The sequence below is a fragment of the Haplochromis burtoni genome, unplaced genomic scaffold (assembly GCF_018398535.1).
Source record: "Haplochromis burtoni strain Fernald_Lab_line unplaced genomic scaffold, NCSU_Asbu1 Contig_229, whole genome shotgun sequence".
NCBI lineage: Eukaryota > Metazoa > Chordata > Actinopteri > Cichliformes > Cichlidae > Haplochromis > Haplochromis burtoni.
This window is the reverse complement of record NW_024582590.1, coordinates 421,177-444,924: the sequence shown is the minus strand read 5'-3', so window position 1 is coordinate 444,924 and position 23,748 is coordinate 421,177. Positions and strand designations below refer to the sequence as shown.

The window sequence follows — 23,748 nt, the reverse complement described above, 5'->3', positions numbered from 1 at the left end:
GGAGTTACATTTGTGCCACAAGTCAGTGCAGACCTGATTTTTGCCATGTGACAATCAATCTACTTCTTCCTATGCTTAGAGTTGAAGCACAAATGACTCTCTGTAAGTCAGAGCAGCATCTGCTGTGCTGATTAACTACGCGTATGTGGGTGCCAGTTTCCTCCTAAGGGTGAGGGAAGGATACTCTTCTTTGTTGGTACAAGTTGTTGCAAGCATCGTTTAGCTGTACACACAATAGGTGTCGAGAGAAAGCCACCTGCTCCCGGTTCCCTTTGTTCTTATTAATATTACATGTTGTATACCTATGATGCAAAGCTTTCAGGGAATTACATCTTTAAAGAACAAAACAGAACAACATTAAGCGCGCGCACACACACACACACACACACACACACACACACACACACACACACACACACACACCCACACACACACACACACACACCCAACACACACACACAAAACACACAATACACACACACACACACACACCAGTGTTTGTATTGATTTTGCTTCCTGTTGGAGAATTTTCAAGGGAAAAAAGTTCCCCCTTCAGAAACTTGTCCACTATCTAGATTCCCATCTGTTCAGTTACTTTTTGTGATTCTGCATTAATTCTGCACATAACTCGTTTGTGATGAGTACACATCTTTCAGGATACCTTTGAAAAGCCCACACAGACGTGCAGAAAGACCTCACTGCAGCGAGTAGGTGGTGGAGGATGGATTGTCGTGCTTGCTCCCATTTTAGTGAATTGCTAATTCTTTCAAAGAGACACCGAGGTCTTCCTCTCGGGTGTCGCTAATCCCCTAAACATCTGATCACGTCAGAAAGTTGCAGCTGCAGTTTGTAGCAATGCTATGGATGCGGTCTCCTTCCTTACAGATGTTGATGCTGTGTAATTTTGTTTTGTTTCCTTCCTTCACCTGGATGCTGAGGTCATGTGAGCCATCGTGGAGGGTTTGGGTTGGGCCACTTTCAGTCCACTTTAAAGCTGCATTGAATCATCTGAAAAACTGTTTTCCTTGATGAGATCAGTTTAAAATTCAACGCTGGTTGTGGAAACGGGGAACTTTTAACACCTGTTTAAGGAAGGTGTAGGTTGTGTTGCTAATCTGTCTTTAAAGCACTTTTTGGTGGTTTAATGACCTGTTTGTTTTGAATCATAGTGAATGGCTCTCGGTCTTCTGGCATTAGTTGTTTCAATGTTCAGGACAAACCTTCTGTAAACCAGCTTTGAGCTTTTAGGCTACGTGAAACTTTGACAGCAAACAATAAAGGTGATTATCCACACTGACTGTGGGGAAGATTCCTAAAAACTACAGTCGCTCCTGTCTAAAAAACAGCCATTTAAGTGTAACCTATGATATTTTACATGTTGCTTTCATTTAAGATACTGTATATCCAGCCTACAAGTGTCAGTCTGGTCCATATTTCCCAGCCTCGGCCAACAGCATTCAAAGTTGAGAAAAACAGAGCTGTGGTGAGAAGTTTGCATCCACTCATCACAGCCATGGATGTCAGGCTAATTTGGGGTGGGATGTTTTTTTACAGTGGGGTGGCTGTGTGGTAAACTTCTTTGATGCAAAGCATGAAATGGGTGCACACGTTTGAATTTATTTTGGATTCCTAACCAGCTGCCTCTGACATGAGAGAGACAGTTTCGTCTTCTTTCAGACGTCTGCAAAGTGGTGACACATCTGAATAATTTATACAATTGTTTGAACTGATGATCTTGAAATCTACAGATGTTTAGAGATGGCTCCAAGAGACTCTCCCAAGTTATGTAAATCTGCATTTTCACTAATTCTTCACTGAGTTCCCTGGACCGTCCCATTGCTCCGAGTATGGGCGGGCCAATGAGCGCAGTCCTTTGTAATGATGCAAAGAAACTACAAGTTTTATTCAATCATGATCACCAAGTTAATGGGCCTTAGCCTGTACGTATACTTCTGACCATGTGTCGATTATGGAAAATCCAAAATAAGTTTAAACTTGTGCACGCAGTTCTTTTCTTTTAAGTCATTGAAATGCAGCGATTCACCCTGAAAAAAGAACAGCTGAAAGAAATTAGCCTGAAATTCAGACCTGTGACGACTGGATGAAAACAACCACAGCTGGATTTGTAAATTCATAAAACTCCAAATATCTGTATTTTACTGTGATCTTTTCATACTTTTTGCTGTGTATTCTGAATGAACAACCATCCAAGGTTAAATTTTCATTCACGTGGCACTCAACGAGCGGGCAGCAGTGACCTCTAAATCCAGGGAAAAGAACGCCGCGTTTCTTGTTGAAAAGTTTAAAATTGAAAAAGGAGGAAGTGTCTGAAATAGGATAATAAATATCTGAGGTTCTGCACCTTTATGCTACACCTACGCAGGCATTTTCAATTATTTGTCTTGATTAGACATCTTCTGAGGACCGTGTAGGAGTATTGCCGACATGCTGTGATAAACGATGGACCTGAAATCAGGTTTAGTACACGTTCTGTGGTATTTAATTCTTCTGAATATTTAGCCAAGGTTTGGGCCACCCTAACAAATTCTTAGTTTAGGTGTGACTTTGACCTGTACTGACCTCAGCAGTCACCATGATGGACTGAGCGCTCTCATCACTGCGTCTCTGCTGTAAGCTCTTAAAAGCCAGAGCCGTCGAGGAGAGCGCTGTGGCCACGTCTTCTGCTGCTCTAAGGTTGCATTGTGTGATTACTCTCTTCAAACGTGTTGGAGAGGCATCCTTTATAAGGTCAATGAGAAAAAGTTGATGGGAGCAGTTAGTAATTTACAGACAGCACAGATGCAGCCAGACAATGTGAGGATGAAAACTGTAGTCAGACACCGAGCTGGGCCAACGTGAGCAGGGCTGGTTTATAACAAACCCCCCACCATATTAACAAAAAGTCTGGTGCTGAAAGGGCAAATGTGCACATCATTCCCACTTTTTCCATATGCTGAGGGATACTGCAGGTATCTATTAAAGTCAAAGCAAAGCATCTGATACACAGCCACCTGTGGGCAACCAACACGACATCTGTAGGTTTTTGATCCAACTGGATTATTTTTGCACTCACGTTATATTTCTGAGTGTTGAGAGGGCTTTGAAACATGATTTTTGAGATAAAGTTAAAAGAAAAACTAAAATTTTAAATAGTGAGGAAATCTGAGAGTTAGTTGTTGTTTTTCTGCAGAGATAATTCAGCATTTCTAAAATCGTGCACACTGCAGCACACTGCTCCAGGTGTCAGTGGACGGATGCCGTGGAATGAAGCTCCATCTTCTCCACATCACGAAGTCTTTTGTCCTGGCAGGTGTTTCCAGATTTCTGTTTAGATGTGTACACACACGCCAGAATGATTGGCGGTTCTGTCTGTAAACCATTTAATCCCAAAACACACTCTGAAACCCCTGAGTGACGGTGTTTCTATCACAGTGCCAGTTTAAATCACTCTGTGGTATTCTTCATTAGACCAGCTCCTTTTTAGTGACATCAGGAAATCTACAGCACCTGCTCGGTCGCTCCGCTCCAGTCGAGCGGTGATGGTAACGATTTAAAACCTGCCCTAAAAATCAAACGTGAGCAACACGCCGGCTGCTTTGCAACAATACGCTCACCTCGCATCTGTCCGTCTGCACGCAAACATATTGAACCGCGCTCACTCAATTTGTTTTGAGATAGTGTGATGTGGCTGTGGCAGCTCAGGCCTGAACTTAAACTACCGACTGGGAGCCAGAATACATCACAGGCCCGCTCCTGCAATAACCAGACTGCTTACATGATTTCATGAGCCTGTCTCCCGGAACAAGTGGCTATATTTCTCATTTCCATCGCAGAGTGGGGAGTTTTAAGAGCTCCGGCTCCATCTGTGAGTGTCTCTTCTCCCAGGTCATTGGTATAAAATGGTTATTAGGTTACTAATGGTCCGTGTCTGATTGGAGCACATCTGCTTCTATGCAGATTCTCCTTAAAAATAAGTCCAGTACTGAAACTAACTTTTTGAGAGCTTAGTTTGATGCTGAGGTCAGTGTGTTAGTCCATCTCTAACTGGACTATCATTTGTGCACCAGACCTCTATGATGGTCCATCCTGGCTTTGGGTCAGTTTGGTTTTTCGGTGTGAAGTGGCAGACTTCCTCAGTTAGACCAGTCCATCACATGAAAGGTCTCCTAATGTCTGACTGGTGTCACTACGTTCACTGTGGCAGGACAGTCAGTATGTTGGTGATGGTCCATTTCTGATCCGTGCAGTCCTGAATTGCCAGCTGGAAACTGAACTCTGACTGTCGGCTCTCCACCAGCTCCAGACAGCGCTGCGACTCCATGTTTTGGATGGGACCCCCCTGGAGAGACAGAGACAAATGAGGTGAGGAATATCTCAGCATACAGGCAGGACGGGTGTGACGTTCTACTGGTGTTTTTGGACGAGCAGTAACCTCCATGGCTGAAGAGCAACGCGCACGAGTGTCAAAAACTGCAGTTGCTCTACTGGCCACTCAAGTCAATTCCTATAGATTCCAATGGTAAAAATGCACAATTTCAGCATTATAGCCTGGCTATTATAGACTATTGGCTATATATGGATATATCTATGTATGTAGACAGAGTGGCTTTAGCTCAGGAGGTAGAGCAGGTCATCTACTGATCGGAAGGTTGGTGGTTTGATACACCAACATACACATATATTAAGTGCACCATCCTCAAAAGCAGAGCAACAATCTCCATATTCATGGAGAAACAGGAAGCAACTTTTCAAATGAAACCGAGTCTCTGCAACGTTTACAACACGTCTGCCATAAAACGTATGAGGCAGTTTACAGCAGAGCTGTCAGGTATCTCAAGCATATTTTGACCTTGGCTTTGGACTTTTGCCGGTTTAAGACTGTAGCGTGAGAGTCCAGACTGACGCCTTATTAGAACCGTATTAGTTACCGAACACACCACACACAGATGGTCTGCAGTAGTATTTTGTGTATGTACGGTCAACTAATGTCCAGTAATATTTAAACATTTGGTGCTATGGTAATTATGCAATGAAGCCAATATTTCATTATTATAAATTCAGCCTCCACAGGTGATTGATGTTTATTACACAGTGAGTATTTTACCATTCAATTAACAGTTATTTAGATGTTTTGGCAATGCTGCTCCTGTGACATCTGTGCCAGTAAAGCTGACTGAAGGGAACTGACCTGAGAGAGGGGGACACAAAAAGCTTGTGTGTGTCTGTCTGTGTGCACGTCGCTTCACAACAATGTCATTTTCAATAAGAGGCTTGCTTCACTGTCTGAATGCACGCTGAGCTGCTGCCTCTCCATTCCTTGAACAATAAGCTGGCATCTAAAAGTAGGTCCTTAGTTATGTGGCAAACAACAGTAATATGTTTTAACGAGCCCGAGCGCAGTGAGAGCGGAGACTGAACCAGCGCTGCTTTGAAATCAATATGCTCTACACCTCCCAGCATTACATGCACAAGCACAAAGGAGCAGCCATCAGCCTGAGGACAGAGCTGACTGTACAGCAGTGCTTTCGTGTTCCTAAACACACCGCTAACCCTGCATGCTGTTCTCGAATGCCTGACTACATTAGAAACACAACAAAAAAGCGGACCTGTGCACGGCGCTAACACAGTGCTCTTCTCTCAGCTCTCAGCTCACTGAAAAGGTATCGATTCTCTCTGCTTGCTTTTCTCTGTGCACAGCTGCTCAGGCACAGAGCTGTTCACCCACAAAACCCAAGCTGCTGACACATAAGAGTGACCAAAGCATACATGCACATATATGACCTGTCATAAACATGCATTCATGCAGAGAGCGGGACAGAAACGTGGAGCTCCATCTGTCTCTGAGATTTGAACCTGACCTTACGCTGACCCCAGGCTGATCACCGTAGCTGGATGTGTCCCATTATACACTCGGAATACTCGAGGGCTTCTTATCGAAGCTCAAGGTAAGTATGTGCAATATTTTCACAGCCAAAAAGGAGAAAAAGTGTTCCAAAGCACACTTTCTAAGAGCACCTTTATGCAAGAAAGAATATAAAGAATAAACCTCTTTAACAAGAACTTTATTGTGTTCGCTAAGCCTGTTTATTATGCTTAAAGTGTGACTGCATTACTGCTTCTTTACTGACTAATGCTTTGTGTTTTGCATTTTCCTTCACCTGCACCCAGAGACGACACACATTCCTCGAAATCGACTAACGTGCTTTCTGAAGTCCTTCTGGGTTCCTGTTTGGTTTCTTGTGGTTATATTTAAAACACAAGGCCTGAAAGCTTAGTGAGTCCGTTTAAACCCTGGAGTTTCAGGGTCATGATAGACGAACTCACTTATTACCTTTTTAGTTTTTGGCATTATAATACATGCTGCAAACCTCACCTACCCCAGGGCAAAACTTAGATGTACAAGGGCCAACCACCAATGTGGAAAACAGTAGAAACCAAGGTTATTATAGTTAACTAAAACTGAACTAAAAAACTAAAACTAGGTGTGAAAATACATTTTATTTAATTACAACAGAAATAAAAACGATACTTTTGAACTAAAATTATTTCACAAATGTAAAAAAAAATGACCTAAAATAAAAAATGTGTTGTGAAAATATTCTTAGCTTTAGCGTCTGTTAGCTTGGTTAAAGTGGCTGTGAGACGAACATTTTCAAACAATAAAAACTGAACTGAAGTAAGAAAATTCACTCTGGAAACTAAATGATGCAAAAAAAGACGAGAAAACGAGAAACTACAAAACTATAATAACTGTGGTGTCAACATTTCTGATGCACAGCTGAGAAAAAACCTCTGATGCTCTTAAGAGAAAATGTTTTTGCACAGATTACTTCGAGCTAACCCTAAAACCGGCCACCAGAGTCTTATATCGCACTTGCTGATCTTGTATCAGATTTGAATTTTTTAAAAATATTTCTTCCCTTTACAGACCTGTAACTGAGGTCAGGTCTCGTGTCCTGCACTGTGAGCATTTTTTCCAGCTTTCCTTCCTGGATGTAAAAACCTTCTGTGTTTTTTGCCTTCATCTTTCTATATTCATGTTCTCATTGTTACTTGGCTGCAGTTTAAAGATTCAGATTTAGGACCTTTATCTGCTTCAGAGCTGCACTTGGATCCTTTTTTGTCCAAACTGATATATTTTCAAATTCATATTTAAGCAGAGGAGTTTTCTTTTGGAGGGCATGAAGGGTGCAATTTGACTCAGAGGCTGTAATAAAGGGCGACACAAATAGGAGCCTCGTTGGAGATTAAAAGGGACATCCTTCTGAAGTGTTACAACTTCCAAACCCAGGAGTAGATAATAGCTTCATCCAGGAAATACGCTACGAGCCATCCCTCATTTCTTTTCATTTTGCTTTAAAGAAGCCAGACTGACCACTTTCACAGGACAAAGCATAACAAAGGGCACTGAACTAAAGGGAGAAACAGAATTGTATCTCTACATAACAGACAAATTGGCAAAGAAACAATGAAATTTTATCTTTATCGCTGGTACTTTGTCTCTAGAAAGCTGTCAAAAGAAAAACATATTTGTTCCCATTTCTTCACTTGAATCTATGAAAAATGCCACAAATATTTCAGTTTGACAGAAATAAAAAAGTTTTCTTTTAAACAATAAGGCGATTTCCAAAGACTTATTAGCTGCAACCTTGGGATATCTCACACGGTGTGCAGAGTTTCCTCAAACTGTAGAAAAACAACAAGAGGAAGACAAACAGAGAAATGACAGACCTAAAAAACTCTACAACAGATGAAGAGCATCTGAAGGTCACGTTGTTAAGAAACAGGACCTGATAGAGAAACCGGGAGCTGATTCATCTACTGTTCACTGAAGCCTCATCAGGAATGGGCTCAGAGGAAGTGTGGCTCTCAAGATGCCATTTTTCAGACCTGAGGTGTGTCAAATTGTACAAGAAGATGAGATTGGCAGTCAAACACAACACTAGCTACATGGCAACACCATGATACCGTCGTCACCATTTGACAGGATCAATATTTGACAGCACAGTGTTGTTAGCGAAAAACCCAGCAAAACAAAACAAGTAAATTAGTGAAATTCAGTCAGAATCAAGTCTGAAGAAGATTGTTCTTTCAAGCTACAGTTTTATATTTGCTTGTATGGCCCTGTTCTGTCACCTTTCTACCTTTCCTACCGACCTTCTGGTTACAGATGAGCTTCCCAACCCCCTGAGCCACGGTCAGATGAGTTTTTAATAATAATGGTAACACATTTTCTCTCTATATAAGGAACGTCTTGATGCATTCTCAATCATCCAGGAAAGTAAATCTCCAAAAGTTGATTTTGTTCATCTGGACGTAGCGTTTTTGTGGGTAGAAACGTTTCGTCACTCATCCAAGTGACTTCTTCAGTCTCAGCTGACTGCAGGTAAACCTACACATACGGATCAGTATCTAAGGTTTGACTCTCATCATCCACTGGAGCACAAACTGGGTGTCATCAGGACGCTACAACACAGAGCGAACACCATCCCTACAGACACAGCGGCCAGGGGCAGAAGAACATCAAGAAGGCCCTGAGTAAATGTGGTTATCCCAGCTGGACTTTTGTCAAAGCTGGAAAGGCTCCTAAAGAAAGCTCCAGCTGATCCAGGAGAGAAGGACAACCGCTGCCCACCTGCAGTGATCCCATATGTGTCAGGAGTATCGGAGCAGTTGAGACGCATTTTTTCTAAACACCGGGTCTCTGTGGCTTTTAACCCCCAAAACACGCTGCGCCAAAAACTGGTCCACCCCAAGGATCGGGTCCCCCGACACAAACAGAGTAACATAGTGTACGCTGTTAAGTGCAGGAGGATTGACAGGATTTATACATCGGGGAAACCAAACAACCTCTGGCTAAGAGGATGGCACAACACAGAAGAGCCACCTCGTCAGGCCAGTGGACACTCTTTCAATGATGAGGATGTAACATCCTGGACAGGGAGGAACGCTGGTTTGAGCGCGGAGTCAAGGAGGCCATTTACGTGAAAAGGGAAAGACCAATCGAGGAGGGGGCCTAAGGGTACATCTGTCACTATCTTACAATGCTGTGATTGCAGCCATTCCCCAACTCTCTGTGAATGGGACTCATGGACATTGATCAGTGGTTGTTGATCAATGTTCATGAGAATTTGCATAATTAAGATTAAGGAACTGACCTCCCAGCCCATTGTCCCTTCAGTGGGCTGGTTTCAGTCATTATGCAAATGTACTGTTTATAAGATTGAAACCTGCAGTCAGCTGAGACTGAAGAAGTCACTTGGATGAGTGATGAAATGTTTCTCCCACAAAACGCTACGTCCAGATGAACAGAATCAACTTTTGGAGACATGTATAAGGAAGGAAGTGTTGTGTTTAAGGAAGAGCGAGACTTGTAAGCAGACATCAACTCAAAACAATCTTGTTAAAGGTGAAGCAGAATCCATATAGATTGATGCAGGTGTACTGTGGAACACATGGAGCCTCACACATGCTACCCCCCCACCCCTCATCCAAGCACAGAGCAGGCATTGGTGAAAAAGGATGAAAGCAGGAATTGGGGTGGATGTGGGTTGTAAAGTGGCTTGCAGATAAAGAAGCCCAACTATCAAAAGCAGTGTTACTAAAAGCAGTTTGAAGCCTGCCTAAATGAAGCCATTTTGCTGTGAGACAGAGTGCACGTACTCTGCCAGAGTGGCATTGACATTTTCAGGTTTCCATCATCTTCTGCAGTGGGCCGCTAATGGGACGTTACAGCAGGAGGAAGCAATCATAGTAGTCTTCCTTTGATGCCTTTTACTGTATATAGTATAGTAGAAGCAGGCTTGTGCCCCATTAAAGTAATCACAATGATCATTCTTGCCTCCTCTGCTGAAAACCAGTCAATTGGCTCTGTCTAAGTGTTTGACCTCCTGAGTCACTTCCAGCAAATGTACTTAGAAAGTCTATGTGCTAACTCTGCAGCTAAGACTAAGTGTACAGGAGCGGAGCCGGTGTATATACACAATCGCACACATTGATGTTCCCCTATGCACAGACACAGGCACATATATACAGTGGGGCAAAAAAGTATTTAGTCAGCCACCGATTGTGCAAGTTCCCCCACCTTAAAATGATGACAGAGGTCAGTAATTTGCACCAGAGGTACACTTCAACTGTGAGAGACAGAATGTGAAAAAAAAATCCATGAATCCACATGGTAGGATTTGTAAAGAATTTATTCGTAAATCAGGGTGGAAAATAAGTATTTGGTCACCTCAAACAAGGAAAATCTCTGGCTCTCACAGACCTGTAACGTCTTCTGTAAGAAGCTTTTCTGTCCCCCACTCGTTACCTGTATGAATGGCACCTGTTTGAACTCATCATCTGTATAAAAGACACCTGTCCACAGCCTCAAACAGTCAGACTCCAAACTCCGCCATGGCCAAGACCAAAGAGCTTTCGAAGGACACCAGGAAAAGTATTGTAGACCTGCACCAGACTGGGAAGAGTGAATCTACAATAGGCAAGCAGCTTGGTGTGAAAAAATCAACTGTGGGAGCAATCATCAGAAAATGGAAGACATACAAGACCACTGATAATCTCCCTCGATCTGGGGCTCCACGCAAGATCTCATCCCGTGGGGTCAAAATGATCATGAGAACGGTGAGCAAAGATCCCAGAACCACACGGGGGGACCTGGTGAATGACCTGCAGAGAGCTGGGACCAAAGTAACAAAGGTCACCATCAGTAACACACTACAACGGCAGGGAATCAAATCCCGCAGTGCCAGACGTGTTCCGCTGCTGAAGCCAGTGCATGTCCAGGCCCGTCTGAAGTTTGCCAGAGAGCACATGGATGATACAGCAGAGGATTGGGAGAATGTCATGTGGTCAGATGAAACCAAAGTAGAACTTTTTGGTATAAACTCAACTCGTCGTGTTTGGAGGAAGAAGAATACTGAGTTGCATCCCAAGAACACCATACCTACTGTGAAGCATGGGGGTGGAAACATCATGCTATGGGGCTGTTTTTCTGCCAAGGGGACAGGACGACTGATCCGTGTTAAGGACAGAATGAATGGGGCCATGTATCGTGAGATTTTGCAGCCAAAACCTCCTTCCATCAGTGAGAACTTTGAAGATGAAACGAGGCTGGGTCTTCCAACATGACAATGATCCAAAACACACCGCCCGGGCAACAAAGGAGTGGCTCCGTAAGAAGCATTTGAAAGTCCTGGAGTGGCCTAGCCAGTCTCCAGACCTCAACCCCATAGAAAATCTGTGGCGGGAGTTGAAAGTCCGTGTTGCTCGGCGACAGCCCCAAAACATCACTGCTCTCGAGAAGATCTGCATGGAGGAATGGGCCAAAATACCAGCTACTGTGTGTGCAAACCTGGTAAAGACCTATAGTAAACGTTTGACCTCTGTTATTGCCAACAAAGGTTATGTTACAAAGTATTGAGTTGTATTTTTGTTATTGACCAAATACTTATTTTCCACCCTGATTTACGAATAAATTCTTTACAAATCCTACCATGTGGATTCATGGATTTTCTTTTTTTCACATTCTGTCTCTCACAGTTGAAGTGTACCTCTGGTGCAAATTACTGACCTCTGTCATCATTTTAGGTGGGGGAACTTGCACAATCGGTGGCTGACTAAATACCTTTTTGCCCCACTGTACAAGCACAGAAAAACACGTGGCATTTATCCAGCACCATGTCCTCGATGCTGCAGCGAGCCTGCCTGTGATTCTGCAGAGTGCAGCGTCGGACCGCACTATTGATTCCTTGCTATTAAGGCGGGAACACTAGTTAATCAGTCGGTCAGAGAGCCAGTCAGCCAGAAAGCTATCAAGCAGCCAGTCAGGGGGTTGGGCTGGCAAGTCAGACGGTCTGAGAGCCAGACGCGCAATCATCAAATCATTCACCTCGAAGGATGCGGTGAGTAAAAGCACCCCGAGAAGACAAAGAGCACCGAATGCTGCGGCAGCAAGCGTGAGGCGCTAAAGTCTGTTCATGCTAAAATACACCCAGTTTACTTTTACACGAGCAGAACAGCAAACATCCCAGAGTCTCTCAGCTTGATACAAATCCAGGATCATCTACAGATACAAACAGCCTCGCGGGCTTTCTTTGATAGAAACTGTGATAGCCTTCAAAGTGCTTTGTGACATCTGCTAACATTTAGTTTACACCAACGTTCAGCTCACATCTTTTGTGATTCATTCATTCTTTTCCACAGCTGCACATTATTCTGTCTCTTTGTGACAAGAAAAATATACATAAGAAAAGATTTTTTAAAAGTACTCACAACATTACACCCACAGGCGGGCACTTTCTGTTTATTGTTGTACCCTCGACAATCCCAAGCACATGAGCTTTTCAGCTGGGAGCAGGCTGCTGTTTTCAGTGAAACAGCTTTGATAAAACCAAAACATCTTCCAACCTTAATGACCATTTACAGTCTCCCGCCCCTCTTAAAATTAGCCAGAGGAGTGTAGTATGGACATAGATTTAAGTTTACCTCAAACACAGAAGGTGATGGACCTTTTCTGAAGAGACTTTGCAATCTGGCTGATAAATAATAGTGTCGTTCATGTGTAAATACAAAGGTTCTGTACTCCGAGTGAATGCATCGCATTATTAATGCGGCGAGCCATGACTCATCCTTCAGAGAGAACAACAGGACGGTCTTCCCATGGTCACTGCGCGGTGACAAAAAGAATATTATTTTAAACCCTCGTCTCTCTGCACTCATGTTGGAACAGCTTCACTTATCTAACAAAAAGGTTCGACCCGTTTTCACACCCAACTCCTAAATACATACGTTGTCAGCATATAACGGGTCGGGTCAGCTTCACGTTGTGATGCATCAGATACTCCCTTAGTATCAGTTTTTTGCAGGTTAGTCCAGAAGACCCAACAGGAGTCCCCAACAGCTGAAAGTGATGAGCGGAGCCTGAAAGCTAGAGTGGTTCGACACCATTGCTGGGCTCATACATGTAAATGACGTGAAAATGGAAACGTAACTTTGTAACCAAGTAAATGTCAGAGGCAGAGAGCGATCTCATCATTTCCTCAGAGATTATTAAGTATTCTGATAATGTGAAAGAGTCACTGTAACACAAACAACTCCAATGTTTTGATGCTAAATCCCAAGCGAACAGTCCACCATCCTCCTCATGTGGGGTTTAGCAGGTTTTGGTTCTTCCTCACACACAGAATTTATGCTAAAACTGTCATAGTCCCTTTGGTAGGTCTATGATTGGTCTTTCTATTAGGTCTATATTTCCTTCTGGGTTTGAGAAGCTTTTGAGGTTCATGTTTCTTTCTTTTCCCTTCCTTCACTCTTGTCTTTGTGTTAGTCTTTTGTCTTTTGGTAAGTGTGCTCTGTGTCTTACGCCGAGTTTTACTTTCCCATCTCGTTTGGTTAGTTGTCTGCAGCTGTTTCCCACCTGCTCCCACTTCCCTCATTACCTTTTGTTTGAATTGTCTCAGTGTCCCCTTGTGCTTTGTTGAGACATTCACATATAGCTACATGCTGCAGATCGTGTATAATCTCTTGTTTTCTGGATTCTGGAGTCACTGTCTTGTTTTCTCATCTTGGTGTTATTCATGTGTCCTGCGTTTGGATCCCCAACTTACTGCGACAATCACACAGCCTTAAATATGACAAGAAAAGGGGGTTTCCCTGTGCACAGGAAATGTGTACCTGAGAGAATATATAGATATGATAAGAAGGGTTTCCTGATCAAGTGTTGCGAGTGACCCTTGGAAAACCTGCACAGCTGCACTGGAGGTCCTTACATGCTTTATTTTTTTTGTTATGAATCAGCATTAATATACAGAGAGCAGACAAGGAGGCTAGAAATGACTTATAACTGGTCACTGAAAAAAGTGCATTCTTAGTGGGTCCACTTTGCAAATATGTCAATAAGATAAGTCCAGAAACAGCCTTTAAATGAAAAGTTTGTGAAATGTTAGTGACCCAAACTACAGCTGTTGTTGTACAGAGTAAAGAATGAGCTGCTCATCAGAGTCATAAATGACTGTAATCAACTGAACATGATCCGACATGACTGAGCTCTTTCACAGGCTTGGATTAAACAGTACGACTCTGCACTAAAGATGCACCACGATCTAAATCAGTGAGCACCAGACAGAAAACACTAATCAAGACAACTATGTTTGTTAGTACATATTTTCAGCCCTGTGTTCACTTCTCAGTTTGGATGGATACAGTTTACGATGGCTGATTCTAAGAACGACTCTCTCGATGTCTCCGCTTTCATCTGAACGCGAACAAGCCTCGCTCAGGAAGCTCTCAGAGCGGCCCGCCCGCCCGCCTGATGAAACGCTCTGCTGTTGCTCTTCTACTGTGCAGTCAGCCTAAAGAACGTTGGCCAGCAGCTCAGCTTTTGCCAAATGAAACTTTTTACTGGGTTAGCCTAAGGTAAATGGTGCCCATAAAGGGACAAATAAAAGCAGAGCAACAAAATAAAAAGCTGATGTAAGAAAATTCACCCTTATCACAAAACACTGGCTGCTGTCGGGCAGAAGTTTTTGATTTTCTTCCAGACCTTCTTGCTCTGTTTCACTGTATTGATGGCTGCTGCCTTGGGGTTAAGCTCAGTTCAATATTGTAAAAGATCTACTTATCAATAATTCACAAATACTGACTGGCCGCTTCACATGAATTGCTGCCTCCCTCCGTCTCTGCTTCGCTTCATCGCCTCGCTTCTTTCCAGCATTGCCACAAGCCTCTGCCGTTCTTTCCTTTTATTTTCTCGCCCCGCCTCGTCTCTTTCTTTCATCTCTTTTCTTCATTTTGCACTTGTTCACTTGTGAGATTCTCTATATACCTCCTCTTGCTCACTCCTTGTCTAAACATGTACTTCTGAGGAGGGGAGACTTCACAAACCAGAGCCCTTTGTCAGCTGCACAATCTACACTCTTTAAGCTTTTCCTGCAACAACACTGTCAATTTCAGAGACCAAAAATACATAACAAATGCATATAAACGTGTATCTGTGCTGCTCTGATGCTGACTAAATGTCAGCAGCCTCTTTGCTAATAAAAACATCCTGAAACCACAGCTGTTAGTTCACTTTGAAAGCTAATGGGCATTAGTGTCCACCCTGAGGCGAGAACAACAGTGTGGTTTCTAACATGAAAATGATGTGAAACACATGGTGGGATAATCCAAGCTTGAGCTTAGGTTGCTAGCATGAGCTGATAAGCAGAAATCATGATGGGCACCTTCTTCAGTAACTTGCACATGTTGCTCATGTTTTTCTAATTACTTTTTTAAAAACAGCTAAAACATGCATGTGTTATGGCTCGAAGCTAAAGCTGCAATAAAATAATATTTCTAACAAGTAGCTTTCTGACTACGTGTCATGGGACAAATCTTTGATCAAACTTTGAGGCTACCTCAATAGAGATTTTTTTTGTTTTAAGCGTAGCTCAGTGCTTTGATTTTTCAGACACAATCAATCTATTATTAATCTGACTCCCAGATTAATAATAGATTGGCTATCGTTCTGTTATTAGAATTACTGCATCTCAGTTTCATGAATTTAGTCCAGTTGGTTTAGATCCATGTCTGTCCAGACTTTACTTTTGGATGTAAAATGGTGTTATGTATCATTTTGTCCTATCAGATGCGTTAAATTTGGTCACTTTGTGAATGACTTCTGGAGTTATGAGAAGAGAAACACACATCTCATGCTTTATCCAGAGACTGTATACAAAAGATGGACATACCAGGTTTGTGAATATTTTGAAGCTTCAAAGTTTCATTACAATCAGATTACTCCTTTTAGAAAGTAAATAGAAATAGAAAGGCAGCTCATCAGGTAAAGCTTGCTAACTTCACAGCATATTATATCAATAAACTATATGAGTGCAATCCACAGACACAGATATATTAGTATTAAGTAAATTTAAAATCAGCAGCAAAATCACAACAGCAGTTGTCTCAGGGCACTTTAAATCGTAAGGTAAAGACCCTACAGAGAAAACAGAGAAACCCCAACAATCATATGACCCCCTATAAGCAAGTGATCTGGCGACAGCAGGAAGGAAAAACTCCCTTTTAATAGGAAGAAATCTCCAGCAGAACCAGGCTCAGGGAGGGGCGGGGCCATCTGCCGTGGTTGATTGGGGCGAGTAAAGCCTGAAAAGTAGAATTTTACTCATCAAAACTGAAGCTGAAACTACTTGGACACATCAAAACATCCAGTTATGAGCTTCTGATTAGCTCATAAAGAGGAAATTTAACCATAAAGGCTGAAACGGTTTAGAAACCAGGATGATGTGACCGAGGCCACCAGAAGAACTGCAGGATTTAAAACGCGGTGCTTGGTGTTTTCTGACAATGACTACTGATCCAGTGTAATTACATATACATTACTTATTGTTTTTCAGTGTAAAATCTCCATAAGAAATGACAATAGAATAATTTCTCTATTTGGAGCAAATAAGGAGAAGGAAGTTACTTTTTAAGGATAACTGGAAAGCTCTTTTCTCTTCTGCAAATTTGTTTGTACAAGAAATGTATAACTTTATGCAATTCAACTTTGTGGGACTGAGAATTATTATAGTTGCAAATATATTATCGACTCTTAATGAGGCCATTACTGGTGCAAATCCATATCCAGTTCATCACTGGTAAACAAATGAGTGCATTACTGCTAATGGAAAGAGGATCAGAAGATGTAACAGTTGTTGTTATGCTAACTTTTAACTCTTTTTTCAGTGAGATGGAAAATCTGGCCTGAAAAACGTGATCAGCTGGTGAAGTGAACGTTTAAGGTTTCGCCCTCTCCGTCTCTTCTGAAGTTTTTATACTTCCTAACATTTCTGGGGACCTTATTTGACTTCCACACCATACTTTTTATGAAGAAATCCAAGTTCTCTTTTGAACCCCCCACGGGGTTGTGCCTAATGGGTTTCATCTCTTTGACTTCTGACTTAAGTTGGGAGTGAGAGTTCTGAATCTGGCCGATGCTAATTAGGGGTTGATTCCCCTGCCAGAGTGCCTGGTAGTAAAACTACAGATAGTCAGGAAACTGGATGGTGAGGTGGTACTGTGCCTTTCAGAAGACTGGATGAGAATCGAGGAAAGGACGGGTCTGAATGATGGATAAATACGCCCCACCTTCAGTCTGATGTTTGGGATGAAAACAGTCCACGTACACACAGACGAAGCTTACAAATGCGCACACAGACCAGATGCCAACGGTGTGAATGCAGTAGTGTCTTCTTTTTACTAATTATCCAGCTCCTTCTACTTATCTGTCACATTTTAAGACAGCATTAAAAGTGTGAAGATAAAAATAAAAGAGGCTTGTTAAAAGTCAGAAATTGTGGACGTGTGAAAGCTCATTATGCAACGGAAGTAGATGTGCTTTTAAAATCGCACAGAATAGAGGAAAAATGATCCGTGCTCTAACAAAACCAGGACGGGTGCTTCTAAAGAGCCGGAGACAAAGTGGAGAGGAAGAAGCACGAATCTCACTCAATTATTGAATAAAAAAAGAAAGAGCATAGGATCCGCAGAGATTTGGTCCAGCAGACAAAAAGCAGCAGGAGGTTACAGCAACATACAGAATATCAAAAAAGCAAAGGAAGGAGATCAAAGCCTGGAAACATTCAGAGGATGCCCCTGAAACGGGCAGAACGCGTGCACATCTGGGGTTTGTTACAACCACGTAGCGTCGTTTGGCTGCAGTCGGCCATCTTTGTTTATACGTGCTCAAAGCTCACCTGAGTGAACGTCCAGGTGAGCTTCATGTGCTTAGTAGTGCCGTAGCTGCACTCCAGAAGCCTGGGTTTGCTGTTCACGTCAACCAGACACTTGTTGTCGTCGTCGTCGATCGTCGGACTCAGCACTCCCAGGTGAAGCTGCTGGGAGCTGGTGTAGTACACGTTCTGCTGGGAAACAGAGGCGTGCAGTGATGAGGCAAAACACCCATAGGAGCTTCAGAGTAACAGTCATGGCAATACTAGACTACAGTGTAATAAAACGTTTGACAAATCAAGACAGACCAGCTGAACAGTATAAAAGTTGTCTGTATCTTTAAGGTGTATTGAAAGTGCAGCGCACCGGAGACCGACATCATTAGTTATTTAGTTATTTTTTCTTTTTTTTTTGGCCTTTAGAAGTCTCAAATACTCGTAAGAATGTATGCATCATATATGATAGGCAGGTGTTAAGGGGTTAAGCTCCTATTCTTTCTAATGGCCACCAGGGGGCGACACCTGTGTTTGCATAAAGACTTCTGCTCTTACAGAATTCTGTGGAAAAACCTGAAAACGTGACCTCAACACATTTTTTGTTATTTGGGCTGAGTACATTCATTAGGAATAGAAGTTAAGTTGGAATATGTTCCCTTTTTAAATAATTAATAATCAAGTCAAGTGGCTTTATTGTCATTCCCATCATGTGCAGTGGTACAGTACACAGTGCAGCGAGACAACGTTCCTCCAAGACCATAGCGCTACAGACAATCGAGGTCGGGCATATCTGGATATTTTGTTTTTGATGTACTATGTTTACTGTACTCCACTTCTTCTGTTGAAAATTAAAAACAAAACAGACAATCGACACAGGACCACATCAAGTGCAAGTGTGCAGAACTTTGCAAAAATTGCAAAAAAGCAAAACAAAGACAGTTCAACACCGGCCAGAACAGAACGACACAGACACAAGGCAGTGCAATAGAAAAGTGCAACAATGACAGTGGGCTGTGCAAAAGACTGAGCATTGTGATAATAATGAGGTCCAGTCAGCTTCTAAATAAAACAGCTGGTAGAAACATCCTGCAAAGAGACGGTTTTTACTTCGAGGTCTTTTTCACTATTACTTTGACAAAGAAGTTAAAGCCATACTTCATCAGAGTATTTTTAACACAAACATCAGTATTTCTACATAAGTGATGACTGTGTGATTTTCCCATCATTCACTTTTGTCTGCTCACTCCTGTAGCTTGTGTTTGGTCCCAGTTGGGATGTAAGTTTTTCCATTTCTAATATGTACCAAGCAGGGGGAAATCATAGTGATAAATAATGTAATATAGTATTTGTTATCATGCTATAAAACTGGATTTAATCATTTCATTGCAATTCTTGTTTTTCTGTAGACAACAGAAAAACAAGAATAGATCCCCGACGACCCGATGGTTCTGTTTTTTTAAGTAAATTGCATCTTGGGCATAAATATGTTTTTCTTGATCAACAGAGCTCTGTCCTCTCTGTGAAATAAACTGAACCAGGACAGCAGATATACCTCAGTTTTATAACGAAGCAGCTCTGCTGTAGCCTGTATTCACTGAGGGTTTCTGTTATTAGAGGTTAGCTGCAGGGAGGACTGTAAGTAGGCTAATTTCTGAATGCTAAGTGGGTTTTTTTTACTCTCACCTGCAACATTTTCCATGTCTTTTAACAACATTTTCACTTTTACTGCTGTGAAAAATAAACAAGCCACCTGTAACTGAACTAATTAGGAAGAAAACAGAAAGGAGAGAGGGGGAAATATTTAGTGGAAGGTAGGAGAAGAGAGGTCAGGGGATGATATTAGGTGCCAGTTGAATACTAGCTCAGGAAGTTTTCTTTCCCTTTCCAGGTATGCAAAAGCATGAGGACATGGTAATGAATGCAATAGTTGGCCCAGTTCTGAAGCCCACAAAATGTCTAGTGAGGTAAATCAAACACAAACCTTAAGTAGGTTGAAAATTCAAACCGTGTAGCGAGGCATGCATCCCCCCCCTTCAAGTCTGACGGAACAGAAAAAGATGAGACAAAGAATCACAGACAACTTGACATGAGTAAAGCAAATGAGAAGGATCAAGGTCGACACGAAATCCAAACAAGCGGAAAAAGTTGAGATCAAGGAGCCGTGGAATAGCAGGCACAGACGCTGAGAACAAACGGAAACACCGGCTGAGCGCTCCGACTCACAGTGTATGTGTTTCCACAGGAGTGTGTGAGAGCTCAGAGGAGGTAATTGATGAGAATGATGACCGCCTTACAGGAACAGGACATTTCTAGATAGGAGCCATTATCACACTGTGAACCAGCCACAGGGCTTTTAAGCTGCTGTTTAAAAACTCCCCGAGACAGACAATGGCACACACTGATGTGTGCGTGCATGTGCTGCGAGCGTGTCTGTGCTGCGGAGGGAAAGCTCGTTTTTTTTCTGTGCACGTGCACTAATAAGAGTGATTACATTTGCATCCGTCAATAGATTGATGCTCAGTCTCCAACGGTGGGGCCTTAATACTTTCTCCTGCCTGTCACAGCTATGGAAGAACAGGAACAGAAGGATTAGCACGGTGCTTCTGTAGACACACAGCAGTCTCTCCTGACAGATGCACACAGTAACAAGCGTGGACAGGAGAAAGCTGGGGGATTATTTTTAGTCTTTAATGTTTACTTTCAGCAGATGAGATTTTAAGAAAGAAAATCATTTTGAATTCATTAAAAAACTGTTTGTGACAAACATCAAATATGTGGAGAGGCAGCTGGTCCAGATGATGTAGCTGTGGAAGCATGGAGATATCTGGGAGACAGGGCAGGACTCTTTGATCAGATCGTTTGACACAATCAGAGATTAAGAGCTGCTTTGATGTAGGGTTTGGAGACACTGACAAAAAGACAGGAGGGGGCAGAGCTGACGATGTAAAGGTTTTCCTTGCGAGTGAGAAGGATGGACAGGATTAGAAATGAGTCCATGAGAGGGACAGCTTGAGCAGTTTGGGACGAGGGTTAGGGATTGAGAAGCAAGGCGAGATGGTTTGGACGTGCAGAGGAGGGAGAGTGGATATGTCGGTGAAAGGATGGTGAAGCTGGAGCTACCAGGAAGGAGGAAAAGAGGAAGACCTCAGAGATGATTCATGGATGCAGTCAGATATTATATTTTCAAGTGAAAAGGCCATCTATTGGTAACCAGAAGAATTATGACTCGTGCAAGAGCAGCGTGACAGGTGGATGGCCATTTAAAGCCAGGTGATTTTTCTCAGACAGTCAAGACTGGTTTCTAACCACAAACGCCCTTTAGCCACTTTCCCTTATTAGAAATAAAAATAAATGTATTTCAACTGGAATAATGTTTTGTGCTTGCACTGTATATACTTTCAAGATTTAGGTTGAGGACAAAACCTTCTGCCTCCACTCAGCCCCGACCCTTAGTGAGGACTTCTTGTGACCAGGAACATGTTATGACTGCAATCAGATCATGCCTCAAAAAATGTCTTCTTAGTCATGGTCTAAAGTGCGGACCGGCAAATTTTTCTTTGTTGCTTTTTTAATTTGAAGGACTTTAGGAATTGTGTAAAATTTGCGTTTTTCTAGGCACAGATGCGCTTCATTGTCATCCGCAGACACATGTACATAATTCATCCAGCAGACGCAGCCGGCTGGAGCTGAAGTTTGCATGTTACAGTATGTGTTTGCAAGCTCCATCTCTCGCCTCATTGCATATCTATTCAGGGGAGAATAGGGAGAAGCATAACAGAGCAGGGCACCAGGAAGGCGGGGTTTAAAGTATGACGACTTCTTTCTCACCAGTTCCTGTCTGGGGAAAAATGTGTCAACTCGTTCAAAGCCGCGTTCTGATTCAACTCGGTCATCACTGTGAGGAGGGGCTGTGAATTTGGGTAGCTAATTATTTTAATTGCTTCCATAAGCTGTATGTCAAAACCACTGACTGATGAGAAGTGGCCAAATCAGCGAACCAGACTACAGCGTCCCATCGTTTTAGAACAACAGCGTGCCCACACACTGAAAGCACCATCCATCTGTCTCTCTCTGTTTTGCCATCCTCGTGCAAGTCACTCATCGTCAGCTTGTGTCCATAAGGACTGACTCGGTGCTTAGCATTGGATGGGTGATTCACTGACAGGGGCTCTTTGTCTCCTCATTCTCCTAAAACAGCGAGGATTACCCGATCAGGTGAAACTTTTCTCTGTGCATGCCGACTCGTTCCCTAAGTTTCTCTGATATCACACAAACAGTTCATCTAAGCTGAGAAAGCTGCTCTGTCCTCTGGTTTTGTTTTGGTTTTTTGGGACACGCGTGGAGTCGTCAGCTCATCGCTGTGCCGCTGCCAGAATGCGTCGCATGGCTGCTTTCACGGACAGCGCACACTGTGGTAGCGTAAACAGCTCTGCTCTCCTAACAGCTAAAATAGTTGTTTGCACCTGCTTCTGTTTATTTCTCTTTTTTTGCACAAACATTATTAATGTGTCAGAACTTTAAAGATATCGATGCTCATTCTGCAAATTAATGCTAATTGGTTGGTCAAGAACTTCTACCATGATGTAATCTGTTGATGGCACCAAGTTTCATTAAAGCTGCAGTTAAATGACCTCAGAAATGTCTGTGAGTATGAGGATGGAGGTGATGCTATCAACGAGCTGCTGCTAGAAATTCTGAACCGCTGCTCATGTTCGTGTTTTTTTCTTTTCCCTTTCTTATCCTCATTCCTATCTATTCCTTTCTGTCATGATCCAAGCAGCCAGGAACACACAGGCACAAATGTAATCTTCAAAAAAATGGGACAAGATGATTACAAAAATTCAAAATAACAAAAATAAAGTTTTTAAGAACCAAGTGGGCCCATAAAAGAGGTTAACTTAACAGACCGCTACTCAAAAGTCACTTAACAAAAACATAACTCAACAAACTGACCTGCCCAAATGAGAAACAGCTCCAGTTATATAGCAAATGAATAAACCATTATATACACCAAAGGTGAAAACTAAAGAGATAACAGCTAACCATCATTCAAGAAGAACCCCATTCCCCCTGCATGATCACAATAGATGGTCCAGTCCATTTTATTGGCTTCTGCATTTGAACCAGCTCCACCCTCAGCTTCGTTTTTCAGCCAAACCAGGAAGTACTGGAGCGGAGGTCAGGTAACTCAGAAAGAGCAGAAATACAATCAATATAACATATACCTATATAAAATAACAAACAATGCAAAGTCTATGCCACCATTTGGGCTATAGCTCAGTGCTGTCATGCATTACAGGTAAACTCAAAATATCAAATTAGTTAACTTATGATCACAGAAGCTTTAGAGCATAATGTAAACATAAGACAAAAGACCACATGAATATTACCTAAGTATCTCAGTTGTGTGGTTGCATGCATCCATCACACTTTCCTTCAACAAGGACAACACATGTTAATGATCATTAATATACCAAACATATAAACATCTGTAAACATGACAGATGGTAGCAAAACTGCTAATTTACATCTGTAGTCTGAGGACAGGTCACATAAAACTTTCTGACAAGCAAAAATCCAACAGGAAGGAGTTAAAAGTAGGAGTGAAGATTTGGGTGCTGCATGGTGTCACATCTCCCCTTACAAAAATATATTTTACTTTAAAAAACCCTAAACTTTCATCGATACATAGAAAACGCTGACATTGACGTTGTAATGCTTGAGCTACAGCACCATACAGCCCTATTCATCCTGGATTATCAGAGTCTAGATTAGTGGGTGTGACACAGACACGTACAAGATGTTTATATTTCTGCTGGATTTCATTCGTCTAACCAATAGAGAAGCTGTAACTCACAAATCTGTCTGATCCTGATTCAAAAGGCTGTGGGACTGATCTATTCCATCAGCTCTACGTTATGCCAACAACTTTTCTTTGTAGGTTTGTAATCGTTTTTGACTGAACTGCAAACTGTTGTGGAATAAAAAGCTCATTCAAACAAGCTCTACTTGTTGTTCCTAGAGTATTTAAAGTAGAATGGGAGGC

The 23,748-nt window shown here is 42.3% G+C and overlaps 1 protein-coding gene across 1 annotated transcript in view; it reads right to left on the bottom strand.

Annotated features, from left to right (window-relative positions):
• Positions 1 to 461: 461 nt before the first annotated feature.
• LOC102298050 (polypeptide N-acetylgalactosaminyltransferase 18) overlaps positions 462 to 23,748 on the bottom strand; it is a 196,516-nt gene continuing 173,229 nt past the window's right edge. The window contains exons 10-11 of the mRNA XM_042226803.1: positions 17,733 to 17,897; positions 462 to 4,339 (exon numbers count right to left, since the gene is read on the bottom strand). Of these exons, the coding sequence (XP_042082737.1) occupies positions 4,193 to 4,339; positions 17,733 to 17,897 (312 nt within the window). The 3' untranslated portion in view covers positions 462 to 4,192. The remainder of the gene's footprint in view (positions 4,340 to 17,732; positions 17,898 to 23,748) is intronic.